Here is a 22,799-nt window from a genome sequence, read left to right on the forward strand (position 1 = left end):
AAGCAGAATAACGACACGAGTTGATCAACATAATCAGACGTTTGTAGATAAACAAACATTGCAGAACAATAGATGCTACATCTTGTCATAACAAGCAGGTCACTGAACGCCGCTTACATGAAGTCATGTCATTTAGAGAAAACTGTAGATGTGGAAGTGTGTAGGCTGTAGATAAACACTTCATGAGACGAGAGAAAAGGATGGTGATAAAAAAAAAAATCACTCTCCTCACGTGTGCAGCCATTCATTTGCTCCTAGCCTGTCTTGCTTGTTTTGTTTTGTATGTGTGTGTGTATGTGTGTGTATGCAAAGCTGTTGGCATACTGTATGTGTGCATGGCACGACTACCTGTGCATCCACCTTCACTTTACCACCGGCATCATATGACACAAAAGTAGAGACAGAGAGCAAGTGGAGAGAATGGAGGCGCAGGTCCAGCAGGGACATTAACACTCGGTGGCATTCGATAATTGGTTTCACAGAGAAGAAGACATGTAGCAGCTCCAGCAGGAAGTATTTTCTGTGAGGTGTTATTTTGTTGTTTTATTGTCACATTAGTAACAAAGCAAGGTTTAGCTTGGTTTGCTGGCTCGTTGTTTGGATAGTGCAAATTGTGACTGCAAAAATATAAAACATGCAGTACAAAGTGTAGGGCCTAAATTGAATTCAGGAAAAGATGAGATGGACAAACAGACTGATGTGGTGACTCTACCAAGCACTGAAATGACAAAAAATTGTGGATTTCTAAGTCCTGCAGTTTGGATGCGTCGACCAGTTAGTCCGATCATTGCATTTGTTGTCAAGGAATTGGCATTTGACTAAAATCTGAGGTAAAATGTACATGTTTGCAGACATAGAGGTAGTACATCTTGTTTACTGCAGTTATTAGGCTCTGCATTCAAAATTCCTTTACTGTGCAATAAAGATCTGATTTATTGATTAATTTCTACGAAGTTTATTCGGCCTGGGTTTGGGACACAAGTGGATACAAATGACCCAGTTTAATACGTACGTTATGCAGTTTACCTTTACTCGTCAGCATTTTGTGTTTGTGTATGTGTTTCTTTGTTACAATGGCCGACCATTCAGCTTTTCCCCCATTAGATCTGTCCTCGTCATGGCTCATGGCTCATAGCTCAGCAGAAACTCGTCTCTCACCATAACAGTGTGTCCTCCCATCAGGCTCTCCCCTCACCGTATCGGCCGCCATCTGACTCTGGTCTCTCTGTGTGTAGGTATGGACATGGAGGAGAGGACCAGGCAGATGAAGCTGAAGATGAACAAGTACAAGCAGGGAGCCGGCTCCGACTCCAGACTGGAGCAGGATTACCACAAGGTAAAAGCACGCAGCGATGTATGATGGATGTTTGCTTCACTACTCCAGCAAAAAAAAAAAAATACACATACACCTACAGTTTACTGTTTGCATGGCTGCACTGTGTGCAGGCCATATGGCACATTGTGAAGGCAGTCAACCATGTACACATGCACATATCAACATCATACTGCGCATGGGCATTGGTGTTTGCACAGTGCACATGAACACACAAACAGAGCCACACAAACACATGAAAACTAATAAACACTCACATTTAATCATTAAATTGAGGTTGAAAAACACTGAGTCGGGGTCAGTTGTTTTTGAAAGAGTCACTGAACCCAAATTGCAAAACATATACAGTACATACAGTAAGCAACAGTGCAGTATAAATTCATGCAGTGTTCGTGACTATTTAATGGAAGAATACATTTGAAAACATAGTGACAACATGTCTCTTGCACATGCATGGCCAGACAGAATTATAAGAATATTTGGTGAAAAAAGCTTTCCATCGTAAATTCAAGGAATGTGACAGGGAGTGTGTGCAGAGTCAAGTGTTTACTATTCGGCTCTGCAGATGTCCTCGGCATGTTTAGAGAGCTCAGCTTCGGTCTGGTGTCTCCTTGCCGTCTGGGCCAAGATGAACAAGACAAAGAAAGACTCCGTGACCAGCTCTCCTTTTAAGTCACTGTTATGAAAACTATTGCATTAGGAGCAGCCAACTTGTTTGGTAGGAGTCTATAAAAAGCAGATTAAACCGTGAGTTGGCCTCATCTGTTGAATGTTATCTTTCTTGGAAGTGTCACTGACAACAACGCTCCCTGGACGTCTGATCTACTGCTCTTAAACCGCAGACTAATACAAAACAGTTACTGTAACACTCAGCTCAGGTTCTTTTCCTGTAAACATGTCACTAAAAACACACACAGAGGATGTTTTACATGCCAACTCTGTTATTCCCGTTGAGCTTCCGAGGAAGCCTCTGTTAAGAGCTAAGTATAGAGAAAATTATTGTGCAACTGAATGTCAGTGTATTTATATGGTGTCCAGCATTCAAATTGGACTACAGTGAAAATATACACAAACAAATCATAGATAAAATCATGCATTAGTCACTAGTGGATTATTATTACACCAGGACTCTAATAATATATAATGGTTATACAAGAGTTAAGGTAGAGTTCATTTTCACCACTGTAAATTATATATCCATTACATTATCTGTCGCATTATACTGTGGATCGTTTTCAGGTGACTGCATTAGCACTATGACACAAAGGAACCTCTGCTTAAGCTCTAACAGATCTAGATTGACTGTTTATTAATTACACACAGGTTTAAGAATTTGAACAACTTCAGTCAGTTTCTAAATGAACTGGGTCCACATGTTGATGTGACTGTCTGGTCTGTATAAACAAGTATTACAAGTGTATTTTAGACAAGCACCAACATGTTGACAGATTCAACCCGTGATGAAGAGCTTCATATTCAGCTCTCAGCAGTGAACCTCTCTACTACATGTTCTCGCTCTTTGATATATTTGACTGAAGTAGGTTAAACTCTGACCTAACACGCCTTATGTAACAGCAACATCTCCCCCTTTTTCTCTTCCCATCATCTGAGAGCACCACTAATAAGTTGACATTATTCACATTCATGAGCCCACTTCAGCAGAAGAACTTATCTTGATCAAGAACGGCTGTCCTTAAAAAGCTAAAGGCATGCACGCAGTGTTTCAGAGCAGCTCATACCCTTTAAATACCCAGAGCGAGTGTCTCTCCCTTTGAGAAGAGCAGCATGAATCAACACTGCAACATTTAATATTTATCCACGCAGCAGTGGTGGTGTATCATGCTGCACCAGTCACCGCCACCACCACAGAGCCATTAGACATCAGCACGATAATAATCTCTGATGTTTTGTTCATGTTCTGTCCTCTCCGCAGCGCTCGGGCAGAGATCCACGGGGCTCAGATAACCTGTCGGCCAAGTCTTCAGACAGTGATGTAAGCGACGTGTCCGCTGTGTCGAGAACCAGTAGTGCCTCTCGGTTCAGCAGCACGAGCTACATGTCTGTCCAGTCAGAGAGGCCGCAAGGAAACCGCAAGATCCGGTAGGCTTCCTGTCCACACCGGGGGGACATCGACGTGTGTCTCACTCTGTAATCCACATCACACTGTTATCAGGAATGGACAAATCTCCCGCACCTGTGAACCTGTCTTTGCATACATACAGAACATCCTGTGTCGCCACGTCCAGATGATTTCAGCTCTGAAATCATTTGCACTTGGTTGAACTGAAAGGGGGAAATGAAGCCGTTTAGTGCTGTCTGTCATTTTCTCACCATGTTGAGTTCAGGTTTGGCTCCGTTTTAGCAAAATCTGGAGCCAAATGGTTGAACTCTCTCAGGTGGTGGGGGGAGTTTGTCCAAATCTGGCAACAAACACTGAAACAAGAAAACACATATCTGCATTTTTGTGTGTTGTCTATTGTCAGAGCAAAAAAAAAACAAACAAAAAAAACTGTTGCATGGCTTTGGTGTAAGTCTGCGTTTCAGTTCGCTCTCTGCTTTTGAACTTGGCTGCAGTGTCTCTTTGTGTTTGTCTTTTTTTCTCTCTTGCCGTCGATGTTATTTATACTTTGTTTGGCTTTTCTTTCTGCTCTGCATGTGCTGCTGTCTTTGCTTCTGTCTCCGTCTTCAGCCAGTTGCGATCAAGGAGCCAGTCTCGGGAGGGGGACGAGCAGTTAGGAGAGGTGCAGGAGGAGGAGGATGCAGGGGGGGGTGAGGGAAGGAGAAGGACCAGTAAAGAGGGGAGAGGGCAGCAAGGCAGGGGGGAGGCGGGGGGGAAGGGAGAGTCAGACAAGGAGCTTCAGGAGGATTTGGTGGAGAATGAAGAGGACTTGCACCAGAGGAGTATCTCAGAGACTGATCTCAGGTACCATGTGTGTGACAGTCTCTAACTGACTCCCACTAACAACATGTAGACCTGTAGCTCCCAGAGAGACAGTCTTCACTTTCCTCCACCCTTGATCCTTGATAATAACATAACTTTTGTCCTGTTAACCTCTTTCCAGTAATAAAGTAGAGTAGCACTGCTCCTTGTTAACCGTAGTAGTAGCAGCCTGCTCACACATCACACGTACAGTAGCAGATGAGATGGACATGGAAACAACACAGCAAGCAATGAAATAGTAACTTCACTGCAGGTCATCTTTGCTGACCTCCAGTGGTTTAACCTCCCACCTCGCTGAAGTGAAGCACTCCACCAACATGTGGTTGTTTTACTGGTTCCAGAGCGAACGCCTCTGATCTCACCCAACCTCTGGCTGTGGCCGTGGTCGGAGCTAAAACAGGCTTGAAGCTTGAATCTCTAACACGATAAGGAGGTAAAGCTCTGATGTTCAGTCTGGTGTTAAGTTACAACAGTTCACTCAAATCAGCCTTTTCTTAAATCTAGGTTCAGTTTAATTTATTTCTGCAGAAAAACAGTAGCCTATGTAAAGCAACTCAGTGTGCATGTACAATACATGCAAAAGTGTGAGGAGGTGAGAGTGGAGGTTAGATGGATATGTACTGTATGTAGGTTAATGAGACGAGTGTCAGCCTGATCTCAAGCTGCGCCTTGTTAACACATGATGCTTTCTTTTATTCACTACATGATTAAACTGGAAGAAAAGGGGAAGTTGACTGCGGTGCATAGAAAAAAAATATATAGCTACTTCTAAAGAAGTAACAAATTCACAGACCTCACTCTCAATATATTTTACCATTTTCAGACAGTCCAAAAGTGTTGACATTGAGGTTTCTCTTGTTCTGACTAGCTAGTAGGCAAACTCTGTGGAAAATGAAAATTACAGTGAAGTATAGTAGAAGTGAATGGAATAGGACCGACTAGGATTGGCCTTCATTCATTCTGTTATAATGAAATCTCAGGGAACATGTGATATCACAAACGTGAGTGGATAAAACCAAGGCCCATAGTCCACACATTTGTTGACATTTAGATGGTAGATGATAGTGAGTTGATACGTTTCTCATTGGCACCTTTTAAGATCAGTTTGGGTTCTCTAATGATTCCTTTGTTGCTAAGTGATTTTATTAGTGTGAGCTTTGTCTCATGGAGCAGACTAGAAGAGTTCAGGGGTTTGATCAGATGTTCACGTTTCACTTTGTACTATGAAAAACTCTTATTGAAACATACATGACTGAATGCATGTATGGAAATCTTCACTCTTTCAGTTGATGCATGCAGAACAATTTGGTTCTGATATGTTAAGACTATATTTAACATGACACTGTTTCATTGTGGCCACCAGAGAGTATAGTTTAATTTCTGAAGAGCGCTGATAGATATAAAAAAGTATGTCGAGCAAATTCAAGAACAAATTGATTTGGAGTCCCTCAGCAGGATAAAAGCTTAGCTTCTCTCCTAATAAGATGTCTCCACTATCAAATCACATTCACAGCAGGATCCACGTTAGTACTTCTTACCGACATCAGTGCTGCTCAACGTCTCCTTGGACTTAGGAGAAAACACATGGAGATAAAAGCTATACCCTCTTATGTGTGATTAATGCTGCAGCAGCGTGAACAGTGTGATTAACAAACAGGATCACACATGTGTGGGAGGCTGAATGCACATGTGATCAGATCCACCGAAAATGTACACACACACACACACCTGCAGCTTTAGATTCAGGTGTGTGTTGGTTTCGCTCTCAGGCTGTGGTCTGTGTTGCTTTACTGTTTGTCTGTGCTGCTCAATGCTGAGATGTTGCATCAGTGTGTTGTCTGTCAGTGTGTGTCGTTCAAACGCTTCCTGTCGCTCTGCACCTGCAACTTGTCAACCCCGACTCCCCCACATTCTCCCAGCTGCTCCTACACATGCCAAGAACATTTCACTTCCTCTCTCTGTGACACCACGACCCTCATACGTGCACTGTCAACCAGCTGTTCATTCACTTTCAGTAAAGTGACTGGAAACTGTTATTAATGTGATTTTAAAATAGAAACTATATTTTGAAGATACATTTAAATCCATCTACAATTCTCCAGTTTCATCAGTGTGTTCCATCTTGACTGAAAGTGAGTTGGATTAGTCCAGTGTTCAACACTGACAGCTCCTATCACCTGTGTGATCAACTCCTTCATGACAGCTACAGTATAAACCCATAATATACACTTGTCACTTTACAACCACATGAGTCATTCTGCTTGACTGAGGATGTTCATCTTAGTTTAAAAGCTGCACACACACACAACACTGTGAACAAAAAGGCAATTTGTCACAAAATGCAGTTTTACACTGATGTTTAAACATTTTAATAGCCTCAGTGTCTCTGTGCTTAAGCTCAATACGAAATATGATTCATAAAATGGTGTTAACATAAGCTACAAATAAATCAAATGATCAACAGTAACCGTTTACAAATAGCTTTACACAGTAGTGACACAGGAAGTTGCTAAGCAGCAGGTTAATTACTGTCTAGCAAGCAAACTAATAAACAACAAATAATAATAACATTGTAATAATTATAATAATAACAATTATATCATTTAATATAACAAATATCATATTATTTTAGGTTATGTAAGCTGCTGAACGATCAGAATTTACCTCCTAGGGATTAATAAAGTATTTTCTATTCTATTTTATTCTAATAATGATCATTACTATTATCATTTTATTGCTATAAAATAATCACAAACTGCTTAATAGAATAATAAAACCAGATAAAAGAGAGCATAGAGGAAGTAAAGACAATGACATTTACTGTATAATTAATTTGTCAGGACGTTACAGCAGCCTTTGTTTAATTGCTGAAATTTCCCCGCTGTGCACAAAAGTTAAAATATTACCCACTTGTCAAGTGAAAACTCCTCATTATTGCTGAATATGTCACTGACCTTTGAGCAGCAGTTAGATGACATGCTTTTATTTTGTGAATCTAAGAGAACCTTCAAAAAGAAACTGTGGCACCAAAACCACAAAAACCATCAATAATTGAGAAGAGAAGAATATTTGTTGTGTGTCCATGTCATGAGCCGAGCAGTGTGATATGTGCTGTGTGCACTGAGATAAGAGAAGGGTCCTCTGTTCTCCATGTGCCGTTACGTAAGCCCCGCCAGTGAGGACACTCACTCCAGCCTGTACAATGGACCTAAACAGTTAACAGCATAGGGCCTCGCGATGAGAGCCTCGAGATCGATTCTGCAAATACGGACTAATAATCAATCATGTGTCTAGACATCAGTGGAGGATAAAGGATAAGACGCTACCTGCTGCAAGTGATAAAAGCTGTAATCACTACTCTGCTTATCTGCGTGTAGGAGCGGGCGAGGCGGTGTGATGCAGCAGAAACGTCGCTGCTAGATACATTTACTTATGACTCATCTTCTATGTATTGAGGTCACAGTGTAAATATACATCTGCTACACATTAAACAGGCCTGTTCAAATTGGCTTGGTGTACAATCGCCGTGGCAGCCATATGTGTTTTTAGTGCATGGGTGCCTCCGTTGCACAAAGAGACGAGTGCACACACACACACACACACACACACACACGTACACACACACACACACACACACACGGCTCTAAGCTGATGTTGTGACCAGTGGTCTCCAGGATGTAAGGAGCTTTCACAGAGCACGTTTAAATCCCACATCACCTCTTCACCTCCACGAGTAAAGACTGGTGTTTCAACCAGGCAGGGACTGATCGTCACTAAAAAAAAAAAAAAAAAGTAAGGGATGTTCATTCAGCATCAGCTTGTGTAGTGAGTGGCAGCAGAGACCCGACCACCGCGACGCTTCAAAACGTTAAAACACGAGACTCAGACTTTTCATCTATTCTGCTCACTTCGGGTCTCTATGACGAAAAACTTTGTAGCCCGTGTTGACAGGCGTGCACGCATGCTAATGCTCTGGCTTGGGGGCACAGTTGCCATGGAAACCGATTTTTCCACCTCACCTGATAAAGAAGCATTGATTTTTCTCTGTGAAAGGCAAACAAGAAGAAAGGGCTAAGTATGGGAGGAGGAGAGGAGGCAGCAAAAAATGACTTGAATGACATTTTCATACAGCGAGCAGCATTTCTTCCTCTACCTGGTTGAGCAGGTGAATTTATGAGTTTAGTTAAAACATGTAACTAAATGTTTAAAGTTGGAATTTGACCACATTTAAAGCACATTTCAGAGTTTCTGAATGATTTTGTAATGCAGGTTTGGCAGGCCGCTGTGAGACAGTGATTCATATTCATATAGATTTTTTTATTATATAAAGGTGAGGTCTTCAAAAGAATTCTTTACACTCGATATATATTGTTTATTGAGGCCTTAAATGGTTATTTTTAAATCAGTCTGTTTAGGCTGTATTTAAATCTGTCAACACAATTTTCACAAGAAACAAGAAAAAAAATCCAGGTTTGTGTTTTGTTTTGTTTTATTTTGGGAGCATCTCGGCTCAGATGAAAGTGCATGGTGTGCAATCTGAATGATGAGGAACACTATGTTCTTTGGGCTGAGGGTGAAAATCAGAAATCCCTGGAGAGTCCCATTTCTCCAAGCAGGCACATTTACACAGAGACCGGTCTGAGCGCCAAGACCTGTTCAGAGAGGAGCAGCGATACCGTAATGAGAGCAGCAACTAGAACCTTCTGTGGATTTACTTTATTCAGTAATATTTATTCTAAATCAAGTTAAAGTGAAGTCAATATAAGATTTCTTATTAAAGCAGTTATGATTTAGATCAGTAACAATCATGCCAATAATCAGTCCACTGAGAAATGTCCACAGCATCAATAAATTATGAGTCATATATTTAATCTGGTCAAACCAACATAAAACCAAGAGTGTGTTAATTTACACAAGTAGAAAGATTCTGTTCAGATTAGATTTTCCTTAATAAAGTGGAAGAACCCAACTCAGACTTTTGCAGTTAAGGCAAAGCAAGGACATTATGTAACAAGCAGAGAGAGTCAGCAGGTCTCAGGGGTTCAGGAAGCTTCTTCCACAGGTGAGGAGCACAGAAACTAAAGTTGCATCATCTCTCACGGCTCTGATTCTGGGAACATTGAGTAAACCTGTCCCAGGAGACCAGAGGGTTCTGGTTGCGGATAGAGATGGCCAAACAGAGCCATCTGATCAGTTGTTCTGGGTGCAGTCTGTCCTGAGACCAGTGGTTTCAGGTCCAGGCTTGCCCTCGATATAAACATGTTGACTGACACTGTGCAGACTAGAGGATGATTTGTCCTAATAGAGGAATAAATTACATTAAATATTCAATTATTGAGTGTTATTTTGAAATATTGCATAAAACATGGATTTTCATTTGAAAGGTTGTGAACTGAGCTGAGCTCATCCATTTTAACCTCAGTGGGTAATGGCTGGTGGAGGTAACAATGCCCCAGTGCCCCTGACCTCTCCTCCGAGCTGATATTTGGTAATGAAAGCAGCAGCATTATCACTGTGAGCCGAGCAGATGAAATACAGCCTCACTGTGATGATAGTGAAAGAGCATATTTCAGAATGTCACCTGTAGCACATCAGCCCTGTCCTGTTGTCAGGAGCTGAGGCGCTTGAAGTCTGCTTCAAAGCTCCTGGGCTGCATTTACTGATCAAAGCCACTAATCTCCCAATAAGCATTCAATATTTATGTGTGAAAGTACAGGCTGATCCATAACAGAACCTGCTGGCATTAGACCCTGGCATAAACAAAAGGCTTTACTGCAGGCTGAGATATGAGGTGTGTTCATTCTTCTGCAGCACATCTGACTCATTTCACCAGCGGCTGCCAAACTAAATGTGGTGTAAACTTGAAAACACAGGGACCAGCCTGTGTGTGTGCCAGGTGGACTTGGACAGCAGACTGCTGAAGCTGTAGCAAGGGGGGGAACATTTAGATTAAAAGCATCGTTCACCTTCCTTGTCAAGGTAATGCTGCACTTTGAAACCCTGACCATGTCGGACATGATCCCCAATATATACTGATGATTCCCCTGATTCTGATACAATGGAGTTGAACACTAATGTCTAATATAATATGAAAGAGCAGAATTCGAAGCAGCCTAATTGAAGTAATTGATGGAGTCAATTGTCAAAATGTATTTATTCTTCTCCCATTTCAGTCGACATGTCTCTCCATAACTCCTCTTTATAAGACACGTTTCACAGTGGAGACACTAATTAATGAACAGTAGCCCGAGGCGCTACACGTAACTCATCCCATTAAGAATACAGAACCTATGAAACAGAATGTAATTTGTCTCTTTAAGATAATTTTACTGGCAGGGCTAAAATAAGACCTCAATTTGGACGCTGGCCTATTTCCTTTCAAACAGGAAGAGTTTGAGAATAATGCTGCGAAGAAACAACTTTTTGTGTGCAGTTAATGTCCTGAATGAGTGGTCACGACTCGGGCCCAGAGAAGTTGCACAGTCATTTCTACCTGCAGAGAGCAGAGGAGTGCAGGTGTCAGACAGAATGTAATTGCACTTCCTGTCATCTTCAAGTCATAAGCAAGTTGAATTATCTACCAACTTTTGGCTCATTCTGGCACATTTGATGTTTCCTCTGAAATGAATCTTTAAACTAACAAACAAACAACTGACTGAAAGTTCAAACAGATGTTAGGATCTTATCACAAGGTTTCATGAGTCGTTTCACACTAACGTTTCACACTAACGTTACTCAGCAGATGAAGTTTGCCCAAAAGTACAAATGTAAAGTTAAATATACCCTGAGCTCATGAAATATGAATATGTGTAATATCTTGAAAGCACAGACATTATGAGCACTTTGTTCTCATGTATGAGCAAGAAAGAGGGCAAAGACACATGTAAACATGAATAATGAATTTATTTCAACTTTTTAAAAAAAGAACAACTCTAACATAAGGTAGTGCAATAAAGTTACTGAAGATATAAAGTCCTAACAAGCAATTACAAGCAAACAACTGATTAAATGTCTAGACTGAGCACCAGCTGCTAATCATGATCAAAACCCTGCTGCTGATTTCCTGTCTCACAAAACTCTCACTTCTAATGATTATAATGATCTGTGGACTCACAGTCTGGTTCAAGTGTTCAATAAAAAAGGATATAAAAAGGCAACTATTACTGCTCAAAGTGACCAAATAACATTGAAACTTTAAAAATGAGCAGTTCTCACCTACATAAATACATAAGAATATAAAATGGTTGATCTTCTGATGCATGGATAGTCTTAAACCCCAAACTCACCTATACTGTAATAAACTGTCATGAACTCCTGGACCTGAATTCTGTCCTTTTCTCCTTTTCACCCCACACCCTGTCACCTCCTGTCCTCTCCTGTCCTCCTCTACCCTGTCCTCCTCTCCTCTCTCCTCTCCTCTCCTCCTGTTTCTTCCTCCACCATCTCTCCTTTCACATCCACTCGGCCTCCTCTCTCCTCTCCTCTCCTCTGCCCTATCCTCTCCTCTCCTCTCCTCTCCGCTCTGTCCTTGCCTGCCCCCCTCCCTGTCAATGGCGGTGGCTGACAGTGACTTTGCATCCAAAATGAAAAACAGGCAGATGGGCTCGTCGGGCGGGATGAACATTACCAAGAGCACAAGCATCAGCGGCGACATGTGTAACCTGGAGAAGACGGACGGCAGCCAGTCGGACACGGCGGTTGGCACGGTAGGCACTGACGACAAGAAGAGGCGCTCCAGCATTGGTGCCAAAATGCAGGCCATGGTTGGCATGTCGCGCAAGAGCCGTAGCACCTCTCAGCTCAGCCAAACAGGTAGGGCATCCAAGTGCACGGCCAGTGTACTGTACTCTCTGTATGTTCATATGTGCATCTGTCCTGTGGCCTTCTGTCGTATCTGTGTGTGTTTCTCTGAATGTTGACTTCTAATCCTGCTCCTCTCTACTTCTTCCCCTTCCTCACCCTTTTTTCCTATCTACAGGGGGCTCTGGACTTTGCCGAGGTGAAAACAACAGCATGACTTTTCCTCACACCCTCTCTTTCCTTTTTTTTCTAGGTTAACACCTCTCCTGGAAACCCCTCTTTCTCTTCCTACCCCCCACCCCTTTTTTCTTTCCTTTTTCTATTTCGCCACTTTTTATGTCTTCATCCATAACGCTGATATTTATTGTCCTTCTGTTGTATTAATTTGACATTTGATTTTTAAAAATGTGCTTTTGCTGTTTAACGGCTTTGCGTTTCTGCCGCCGGCGCTGGCCTCGGCTGACTGGAGCGGGTCACGTTTTGTCACCTTTCTACGTGGTGGTGCTCTCTTGCCTAAGATGATTTGTGGGTGTAAAAGGCTTCTTCTGTGGGCGTCTGCAGATGTTTGTGTTTCTTGGTTGGAGGGAGCGCATGTGAGCGTGTGTGCACATGCAAGATATGGACTGCTTGGATGAGTTGCGTTGGTGTTTTCCAAACCCATTGTCCCTCAGCTGAATGCAGGAATATGTGTTTTTCTGCAGTGGAAAGAGCTTTGTGACATTTTGCAGGGCATGGGGCTATTACTTTTCTTCTGTGTGTGTTTTTTTTATCCTACTTTTTTACTGAAAGTGCTCAATAACCATTTGAGAGTGACAGCTACGGCTGTGGCTGGTGCCAGACAGTGTGAAAACAGCTTAGCAGGTGGTGTCAGCAGTGATGTCTCTGGCCCACAGATTGGGCTTTGGGGCTGTTTATGTGAACGCCTTTTTAACCCTGAAGTGGTCAATAATCACCTCTGGCCATCAGCAGACAGCCTGGTGGAGGGATGGAGAGGTGCATATAGAAAGGATGATTGGTGTGATGGGGGAGAGGTGGAGGGGGGGCGGTGTGCTCACGTGTCGTGCTTTGACTGGCACATGGGCTGCTGCCTTCGGCGAGTAAAAAAATTCTACTAATTATTAATCATGTCATCTTGTCAATTACTGTATAACATTGGTGATTTAAAGTGAGGTTTAATTATAGATCTGGATAGAAGGATAGAAGTAAATAGAAGTAAGGCATGCAGCTCTCTATGTCAACTATTAATGATATTCTAGTTAGATCGCTATCATGGAGTTTACTTTTGGACAACAGACAAAAACAAGTTGACATTTGTTCAGATTTTTATTTTTGGATACTCACATTAACACAGTCACAGGAACAAAGTCACACACACACTCTTCCCCGTGCAGACACAGCACACTCTGGACAACTTGCATCTCCTAGAGACCATCAATATTTCACTCAGTGCTTGTGAGTGCCTCAGATGGAGCTTCACAGAGTGCTTCAGTATTTGAGATCTGTCTTTGGTTCTGCACCAGCACCAGCACTGCCAAGCTGCCTTGTGCCCTACTTTGTTGTGCACTATCCTGAGAGGCTCATCGCCCGCTAAAAGGGTGCATTCAAAGGACGGTCGACTTTAAGAGGCTGCTCGGCGGTTTGTGTGCACTGCCAAATGCTGGGTTGGTGGAGGGGGTGGGGCGGATCAGCCGAGCGGCACGTCTCTGTCTTTGACAAACACAGGTTGGTTCGATGGAAATGGATGTGCTCCCAGGTGGCCGTCATGAGCCGTGTGTACACAATTTGCAGTTCTTGGTTTGAAGTGCTGGGTTTTGCTCCTCCATGGAAGGGCTCCCGCTTTTTCAGGAAATACAAATGTATCACATTGCCTGAATAAATGTTTGCCGTGCTGTGATGAAGGCGGTATACGTTGTACAGAAGTTCATCAATTCATCATGATGACAGCAGCTGACGCTGAGTGTGAGGGGGGTAGCACAGAGAAACAGACGAGAAAGAGTAGCCTCCTAAATACCTGATTGCATTCAACAAGGCATCCAGTAGGTAGAACGTAGCTGTGAACAATGAAACAGCACGACATGTTTCTTTGTTGAGAGAAACAAAAAGAGGACATGGTTTAAGGCAGTACATAAAGAAAGCAAGTATGTGTTGTTGGGTTTTTTTTTGTTCAAGAAAAGAAGAAATCAAATGATGAGCAATGATGTTGCCAAGAAACAGAGAAATTTTAACAGAGTTAATTTGAGAACTGACACTGACTCTGAGTTTGACACGAGCTGTTTTACAAAGTGAAGGTTAAATGCTTGTGCTCATTTAGAGACATTATTGATGTTAAACTAGTCATAATGAGCTGAAACCTCAGGTTGATTATGATCACAATGAATCATAATTATGGTCATAATAAAGACGTCCGCTTGTCCCTGGAACATGTATGATTTAAGCTCATTGGAGACCAGTTCCTTCCCTACACACCCCAAACCAAAGAACGACTACACAGCTTGACTCAGCAGAAACCATACAGCTCATTGAAAACCAATTTCCCTGCCTCTGCCAACTCATGTCTTTGTATCCCACCCCACCCCACCCTACCCCCCACTGATTGACATCTGAAAGAATACCTGTTTTTTCTTCTCATTAAACCTAGTGCATTGCGTTTACTGTCTGTGCTACATATTCTCAGTAGAGAGGCACAAAAACCTGCTGATGAAGATGTTGTCAGCAGTTCATGGGACTGACGCACTGTCCACACAAACAAAGTCTAGTGTGCAGCCTTAAGGTTTAATAAACACACTGAAAACATATTCTACCTAAAACACTGCAACATTTTGATGCTTTCAAACATATATTATTGAACTGATAATGTAGTACTTCCAGGGGCGGAGTGGGGCACCAAAATCTACCAGGAAAATTCTGACCGCACCGGCCCACCATCGGCCCAACCCCCCCCCACACACACACACACACACACACACACACACCCTTTACATATTTCTGTGCCGCTCACCGCTCAAACAGAGCTATGTTGTCATTCCATATGGCAAAATATATGAGTGCCAGAAGCAAAAATAAATAAATAAATAAATAAATGTGGGTGAAACAACTTAATTGGGGGTCTGGGGGCCTCCCCCAGAATTTTTTTTATAAAGGCTACACCATTTCCCATACTCTGGTGCATTTTAACACATTGTTACTTTTATCTATAGCTAAAAAAAAAAGAAAAGAAAAGAAAGAAATTACATATACAGAATGTGAAAGAGCTGCAATTAGTGCCTCCCAAGCAGATTTAGCCTACTTAACACTGCTGACCATAACATTACATCCAGTCATGTTTACTCCTTTGTTTCCCCCTCTCAACTACTCTACTCTGCAAATTGATTTTACTAACAGCGCGCTGCAAACGCCACGGTTTCGTTTCGGGTCTTGTCCTACTCACCAACAGCTTGCGTGCCCATGGAGAAGACAGAGTAAGCTGCTGCTGTGATGTGAGAGGCTCCGCCGGCTCATACCGCGGTCCGCGTACCGACGCCCCCTGGCCCACTTGCAGTAAAGCACGGACTGTGTTGTCTTGTTAAAATAATATAACTTATAGATAACGTAACACACGGGCAGGACTGATAAGGTTTGCTGGGTAGCTTCCGTGAGTCGATCTGTTTTTAGCCGTAGCCGCTAGTTTAATGATAACTTTCACAGTGACAGGCTGACGCATTTCCCATGAAGCTTTGCACATTGCTACATTAGTTTAAGAACAAACAAACAAATTAAATTGCTGGTTATTTTATATTTTGTGGTCATGAAAGTTCTGTAACATTGAACAAAAATAATTAGATAAAGATAGGAGGCTAAACAAAAATCATTTAGTAGGCTGGATTGATGAGAGTCTGATTCACTATCGCAACCATGAGTGAAATGTAGAGAGACATGAAGGGGTACAAATAATGGTTGGACTTTTTAAACAGGTGAAGAGGTAGAGCTTGGAGATTATCATGGCGGCATGCGCGCAATGTTACTTTTAATGCCACGCAGGGCAGCTTGCGGGCCGGCTCACTTGAGTTTATTGGCCGCCGGCCGACCGGGAAATCTCCCGGTCCTCCCGATGGCCACTCCGCCCCTGAGTACTTCCATATATAGTTTGTATCCATATACATTAGTGCAAAAAATATGGCAATATGTTTCCCACAACATTGCTCCACCAATACAGATGCACCATGAGGCCCACTGCAGAGTTATTGTGCAAAATACCACAATATTTAAAAGGCCGTTTGTCCAGGACAACATTATTCTTTGACCTCTTGAAGCAGTTTGCTGCAACTGTTGAGCACAAAAGGATTTGTTGTGTGTGCATTCAGCCAAACTTAAAAATGAGCTTCCTGCTCTTTGCTTCATGTCTTTATGTGAATTATTTAGGATTATTTCAATTCCCTCTGCAGGAGCAATCCTAATTTTCCCTCCACTCTTTCTGTCCAGTATGCACATTGGGAAGACAAGCCCTTTCAGTCCAGTGAACTCTCTCTTGTCTCTTTCTGCCTGATGCCCAGACAGAAGAAGACAGCTGTCTCTCTTTCACAACGCTAAAGAAAGATTCAGCTTTTTTTTCTCTCTCTACAGTTTTTCTCTTCAGTACCCGATAATCTGTTTCAATAGCAATGGTCTCCGTCTAAGATTTCAGATGGTGTCCCAGAAACATAATCAACACCAATCTGTACAGCTCAGCACCAGCCTTTGACTATTACGGCTGCGGAGATGAACCGCGCAGGAAATACAGAAAATTGGGCCTTAATAGGCAAAAACAGGCACGACTGCCCACAGTGATATAGAAATAAGAGAAAGATGGAAACAGTGGGGAGGATTCTGAGTACGTGGAATAATACATTGTAAGTAACATCCTGCATCCTCGCCCCCAGGGTGCAGCCTTGAGTACCCCATCATAATTCTTCTTACGTCCTACTTTTCTCGACATGACCCTGAGAGAAACTCAACGTTTGGATCATACGAGACTCTGTGAGCTTCTTGTGTGATACATCATCTCTCGTTTCTTATTTTGAATGCATTCATGTTGCATTGTGCCATAGCATTGGCTCAGTATCACAACATTTTCCTACTTTTACTTACAGGAAAAGCTTTGATTTGATTAACTGCTGATGTCCAACCTGACACCTCAGGCACATTGCTAGGTAACAGTTTGTCCATATGCTGCTGTTTCACACGGTCAGAAGTCAAATCTTCAGCGTTTTCTAACACGTAAATGTTCCCAGGTTCACTCACGTTTACTGGTAAATTCAAAACTTTACTTAGAGGCACATGCATCCTGAAAAAAAAGGGAGAGAAGAGAGAAGAGTGTACTCCAGCCGCCCCCTCCCCTCCTCTCTCACTGTTCTCCGGGTACTGACGTAGTTCTGGACCTGCAAAGTCCTCAGACTGTTTTGTATGTGGTAAAATAGCTGAACTTTGAGCTTTCAGTCGGGGTAATTTGTCTTCTGCGCTGAGTTGGGTGCCTATCTCAGCAGCTCCTTCAATTGCTGAGGCTGCTAATTAATCTCCTCTGGGGCCGGAGCAGACACACCGCTCTCAGGATGATGCATGAAAGGAACACAGCAGCACAGGTAGAGCCGAGGCCGAGGGACACCGGCGCTCTGCTCCTCTCTCGCCCCCACTTCCCTCTACCCTACTTAGTCTCTCGTTGAGTCCTATAACTGCTTGTATCTCCATATCATCATTACATCTCTCTTCTTTGTTCTTCTCCGTCTTCTCGCTCCACCTTCTCCTCTTTCCGTCACTCCTCTAGCGCACATCGATGGTAGCCTTTCCTGTCTACCTCCCCCCACCGCTGCACCCTCCCCTTCCATCTCTATTACAATAATCCACTAGAGGACACGTGGCTGTTAATCAGCGTCAGTCTCAGATGAGCCATCTCTGCAGTGACCTAAATGTGTGGATATAGTGTAGGAGCAGTGCTGCTTTTATAGGTTTCAAATTCTATTAACGGTTCTACTGCAATATACTGAAAAAGATGCTGGAGAGCTGTCAGGCCAGTAACCTATATACACTCAGAGGGATAGAAAATCCACTGAGCTGACAGAGAAATGTGTTTTGTATTGCATCTATCATGGTGGTGCTGTTGGAACTGAGGTTTGTCTGCTGGTGTTGATTTTCTCACCACTTTTTCAGAGTGGTTGTTGTTCACCACCGTTATGGTGTGATGTGACCTGACAGATCTATCCATCTGCCAAGAGCTGCAATCAGTTTTGATGAAGTGTCCGTGTCTTCTGGTCCATTGACTGTACCGGGCTGAGGCTGAGGCTGCCACGCACCCTCTGAGATTCCTCTTTAAAGTTACAGTATTAGTCATACACAAACGTGCATGGCTTGCATTTACAATAAGGCTAATTTATCACACTCACATTGTAGGAGGCTACTGCACGAGTCTGTCTATACATTATGTTAATATTAATGCAAATAAGGGCCTAGTGTTGCAGGTGTGCAATGACTGAACATTATGTGGGGAAAAAAAATCATAGTGCGATTATTTAGTCAGATTTTGTAGAGGAACACGCATGTTCCTCTACGTCAGGTTTGAAGCACCACAGTGCTCCATTTATAATGGTGTGACATAAAATTTTTGATATTGCATCCTTTATGGAATGAATGGAGCTATACATTTAATGAAGGCGAAAATCAATTAAGATACAGCAAATTTTTCGTTTGTTTTTTTACACTCTCAGTTCTCGTGAAACCAGAGCATGCTGCTGACTATACTTAAAATCAAACACAACTTATTTGTCCCTAAGCATTTAGATGATAATATCCTCTTGAGATAATTGACTATCCACAGAAATGAAATCATTTTTTCATGGTATCAGAATCACAAGTGTGTCTTACCGAAACCGCTTAATCTTTATCTGAAGAAGTCCTTCTGTAAGCACTGTATTAATTACTGACGACTTTATGTTTATTCACAAGCTGTGACGTGACTATCAGAGCTGACGGACAAAATAAATTGTTTTCACACTGAGAGCAGCACATGGTGTCTCTCCTAGCAGACAGCGTACTCTGCGTTATCCAAGAAATTAACCAATGTTCTTGTCTTGAAGATTTTTTTTTTCTGTTTTGTGGTAATTATGTTTGAGCATAATTGAACTGTGATCCAAGCAGAGCAGAAAAAATATATCATGTTGACCCTGGATATTACATGAACAATAACTCCGCAAGCTGTGCAGGAACGAGCCTGATGGAAACGCACTCATAGCCACTTTTATAAAAGCAATACTTTTATAGTGTTGTCTATTAAACTCATTTACCCCCAAGCAGAGCAACAGCATTCTCCTGAGTTTTAATTTATTATACAGATTAAACTAATAATGTGTTTCTCACAGATTTTTCATTGACGCTATCAAAATTCTTAGAAACAGCCATGCGCATATATTAACAGTTTCATTTGAAAGCACCAGTCAGTGTTTAAATTTAAAAATATTAAGTATATAAAATATTTTTGGTGGCACATTATCTGTCTTCACACAGCATCTCAATAAGCTCAGTTAAAAAAGCTGTTGATTCATCCTGTAAACTGTGCCATGCTCCACCAGCTGCTCAGTGTGATTGGCCTGCAGTGTGGCTCATGTTCCTCAGCCATATGTCTCCGTTGCCTCAGTCTGAGGCTTGGACACAGTTTAGGACACGCTTGTGTCCACTTGTGTCCCACATTTCAATCCACTTCATTCTTGCCTCCCATCTGAACCGGACTAAAAATTAACTTCCATCCTACATTTTTAGATTTTTCTGCTAAAGTGCTGCTAAAAATACTTTATGGACTTCCTCTTCAAATTGTTTTGTCTTCAGAAGCTGACAGCTGCTCTCTGGAGCAGTCAGTCAAAGAGGAAGTCTGAACAGACATGCACTAGAAAAATACTGCGGTCAGTTTAGTCATAGAGCGTAGGCATGATGATACTTCTGCTCATTTGCTCATGAAGCTGGTTCTAAACATGTTTGTTTCCTGTTTCAAGCGTGAGGCATTTTTCACACACAAAGGAATTTTTTACACTTCACGCATCACAATGTTAAAACACAAAAGGTCAGCTGGACTGATGTCAGCAGTTGGTATCATGACATTTCTTCTACACACGTCAGGCTTGGCAGTGTTTAGATCCTTTCTCTCTCCGGTTCACTCTCCATCTGTTGTGGCGTCAGTGTTTGCACCACTGAGTGGAGGGAGGCAGCCAGGGGACGGACTGTTCCAACTGCTACACCTTCACGTTTCATACACGCCTCTCTTCACCTCGCACCTTCTACTGAAGGTGTGATCCAAATGGCAAGAGAATGTGTCAGCATGTTTGTGTGTAAAGTTGGTGTGCTGTGTGTGTGTGTATGTATCTGTATGTGATTTTATATTTATATATATATATGTACACGATACTCAAGGGTTTGACGTAACCCATGGTCCGCTGGCCCGGGGCCAATTAAAGTACAGGCAAGTTGATTGTCACTGTAATCACTGTAATCAGTGATTGGCCGGTCACTGGCCCGTACGACGACATGCATCGTCATTCACTAGAGTGCACGTGGGAAAATCAAAATGCTTCATGTGATCAGCTGTTTATTTTTTAAGCTTCATAGAGCGCCGGTTTTGTCTATTCTGTTAAATGTAAACAATTGAATGTGAACAGGGTTTTTCCTGCATCACATAGAGAATTTGGTTGCGGCAGCCACTGCTACATTTCTCACTGGCACCAGCTCACAAGTTGGTGTTTTTTTTCCAGGTTCCAACACATCATTTTAATCCTGGAAAATAACATGTGAACAATTTAACCAATTTCAATTAATAAACACGGTTTGGTTGAAAAAATAGTTATTTTCATTTTTTGGTGTCCGAGCCAATGAAAATACGCAAGGGGACAGTAAAACTGAAATCTACTGGCCAAGCGGGCCAGTAAGAAATTTTTTTTATGTTGGACGCTTCATTTATTTATTCTCACTGCTTTCATTTACATGTACGTTTATATGATTCTCACCGCTGTAGTTAACTTCTCTTCTACAGTACAGTATATGAACGATTTGCTGCCTCCCCAGCACCAAAAACTCAGAGCTAGAAGGAAAGTGAGCAACAATATAATTAAATCGAATGGCTGTGTTGTTAAATTGATGAATATGTTTTCTGAAATTGCAGCATGTTTGTGTGTTTGCATGAGTTTTCTTGAGCTGCACGGCATTGAGCTCACAGGGCCAATGCAATATTAGACTATTGTACAGAATTAAGACAAATGGGCATATGAAATACAACTTGTCCAGACTTTGTGGCACCGTGTTGCAAGAAGGATCTTGGGTTTGAACTCCAGGTCTGGAGCCTTTCTGTAGACAGTAGTCCTGACAGTTAATTCATTAATGCTTTGATTGTAAGATTGAAGTTAGAGTGCTCTGACACGATGTTAGATCTTATTCTGAAACTGAAGCTATTCCACCTTGTAATTTCTATCATAGTTGAGCTACACCCCTGATAGGAAACTGCACTTCCAGACCACAGCGCTGGTCTGCATCAAGGTAGACAGCAGGGAATGTAAACCAAGAGAAGAGAAAGTGTTTGCCTACATTTGTGCTGTACTGGTGTGTGACCAGGTGTGTGCACACTTAAGTGCATGCTAGTGTGTGTTTGCCTACATCTATGTGTGTGTGTGTGTGTGAGTGTGTGTGTGTGTGTGTGTGAGACAACCAGGGTTAGAGCCCTCCATTAAGGTGTGTTTACTGTGTGTAGGACCAGAGTCGCTGTCTGACGCTCGTCCTGCCCCAGGCTCATCAATTAATAAGACGTCCAAGGACTTCCTGCTCTGATCCTGGCCGCCTGCCGGGCAGACTGTACCTACGACTTCTGGGACATTACACTGTTTTGTTGTTGTAGTGGAGTTGGTGACATTCTTCACATTCCTGCCTCCTGAGGCGTATGTGATTTGGAGGTGTGAGGTTACTGTCACGTAGGATTGTCATAGTTTGGAGTGAGAACAGATATGTTGCACAATGTGCTTTAAGTTTCTCCATCCTAGTCATGTTGTGAAATCAGAAACTGTTACCTAAAATGGAGATACTCTTCAGCAACGATTAACAAACATCTTTAATAATAATAATAATTATAATGATAACAACTTTGTTTATTAAAAACAAATTAACTACAAAGAGTGAAACGAAGGGTCTAAAGACCTGAGTTAGAATTTAATTAAAAAGAAAAAAAAACACATCTGATAGCGATGTATGAATTCCTCATAACTGGTTTTTCATCTCTCATGTAAGTCCCTTCCTGGTCTTTGTACCTACGGTGACACATTTTCTATAGAGAGATGAACTGAAGAGACCTAGATTCTCATGTTTCTTCAAATTGATTTAAATTGTCTGATCTCTAATAAACAGACTGGCACAGACTTGATTATATTAAGTATTATGTGACAAACAAAAGTTTTCCTGTGGCTTTTTATGTCACGTATGAACTCTTGATTCTTTGAAAGGATTCATGGTGATGGTAATTAACTTTTTTTTTTTCATCAGGTGTGTGCATGTCTCTGTGCCACTGTGCAGTGGGTGGATGGATAAGAATAAACTGTGCCATACAGTAGGTGAGAAAGTTGAAACAACCAGCACGTGCCCAATGTGTTTTCAGAGTGAATAGCCGTCGGCACGTGTGCAATGACGCACTGGCTGAGACACAGAGAAGAGATAAACAGTTACTGTGATTTGGTTATTACCTCGACCAAGCAC

At 42.1% G+C, this 22,799-nt stretch overlaps 1 protein-coding gene across 33 annotated transcripts in view; it reads left to right on the forward strand.

Moving 5' to 3' along the window:
• The window catches only part of rims2a (regulating synaptic membrane exocytosis 2a), a 141,303-nt gene that overhangs the window by 109,320 nt on the left and 9,184 nt on the right, over positions 1-22,799 (forward strand). For 14 of the 33 annotated variants that reach the window (XM_085802828.1, XM_085802813.1, XM_085802811.1 and 11 more), the window contains 4 exons: positions 1,236-1,336; positions 3,267-3,433; positions 4,023-4,256; positions 11,869-12,086. The exons of 3 other annotated variants lie outside the window; for them this stretch is intronic. In XM_085802828.1, the coding sequence (XP_085658954.1) occupies positions 1,236-1,336; positions 3,267-3,433; positions 4,023-4,256; positions 11,869-12,086 (720 nt within the window). Of the gene's footprint in view, positions 1-1,235; positions 1,337-3,266; positions 3,434-4,022; positions 4,257-11,841; positions 12,087-22,799 lie in introns of all 33 variants that reach the window. 16 more of the 33 variants (XM_085802826.1, XM_085802833.1, XM_085802819.1 and 13 more) reach the window with 2 other exon arrangements.

The sequence above is a fragment of the Trachurus japonicus genome, chromosome 16, assembly GCF_045865225.1.
Source record: "Trachurus japonicus isolate A0001 chromosome 16, Traja_1.0".
In the NCBI taxonomy this organism is placed as follows: domain Eukaryota; kingdom Metazoa; phylum Chordata; class Actinopteri; order Carangiformes; family Carangidae; genus Trachurus; species Trachurus japonicus.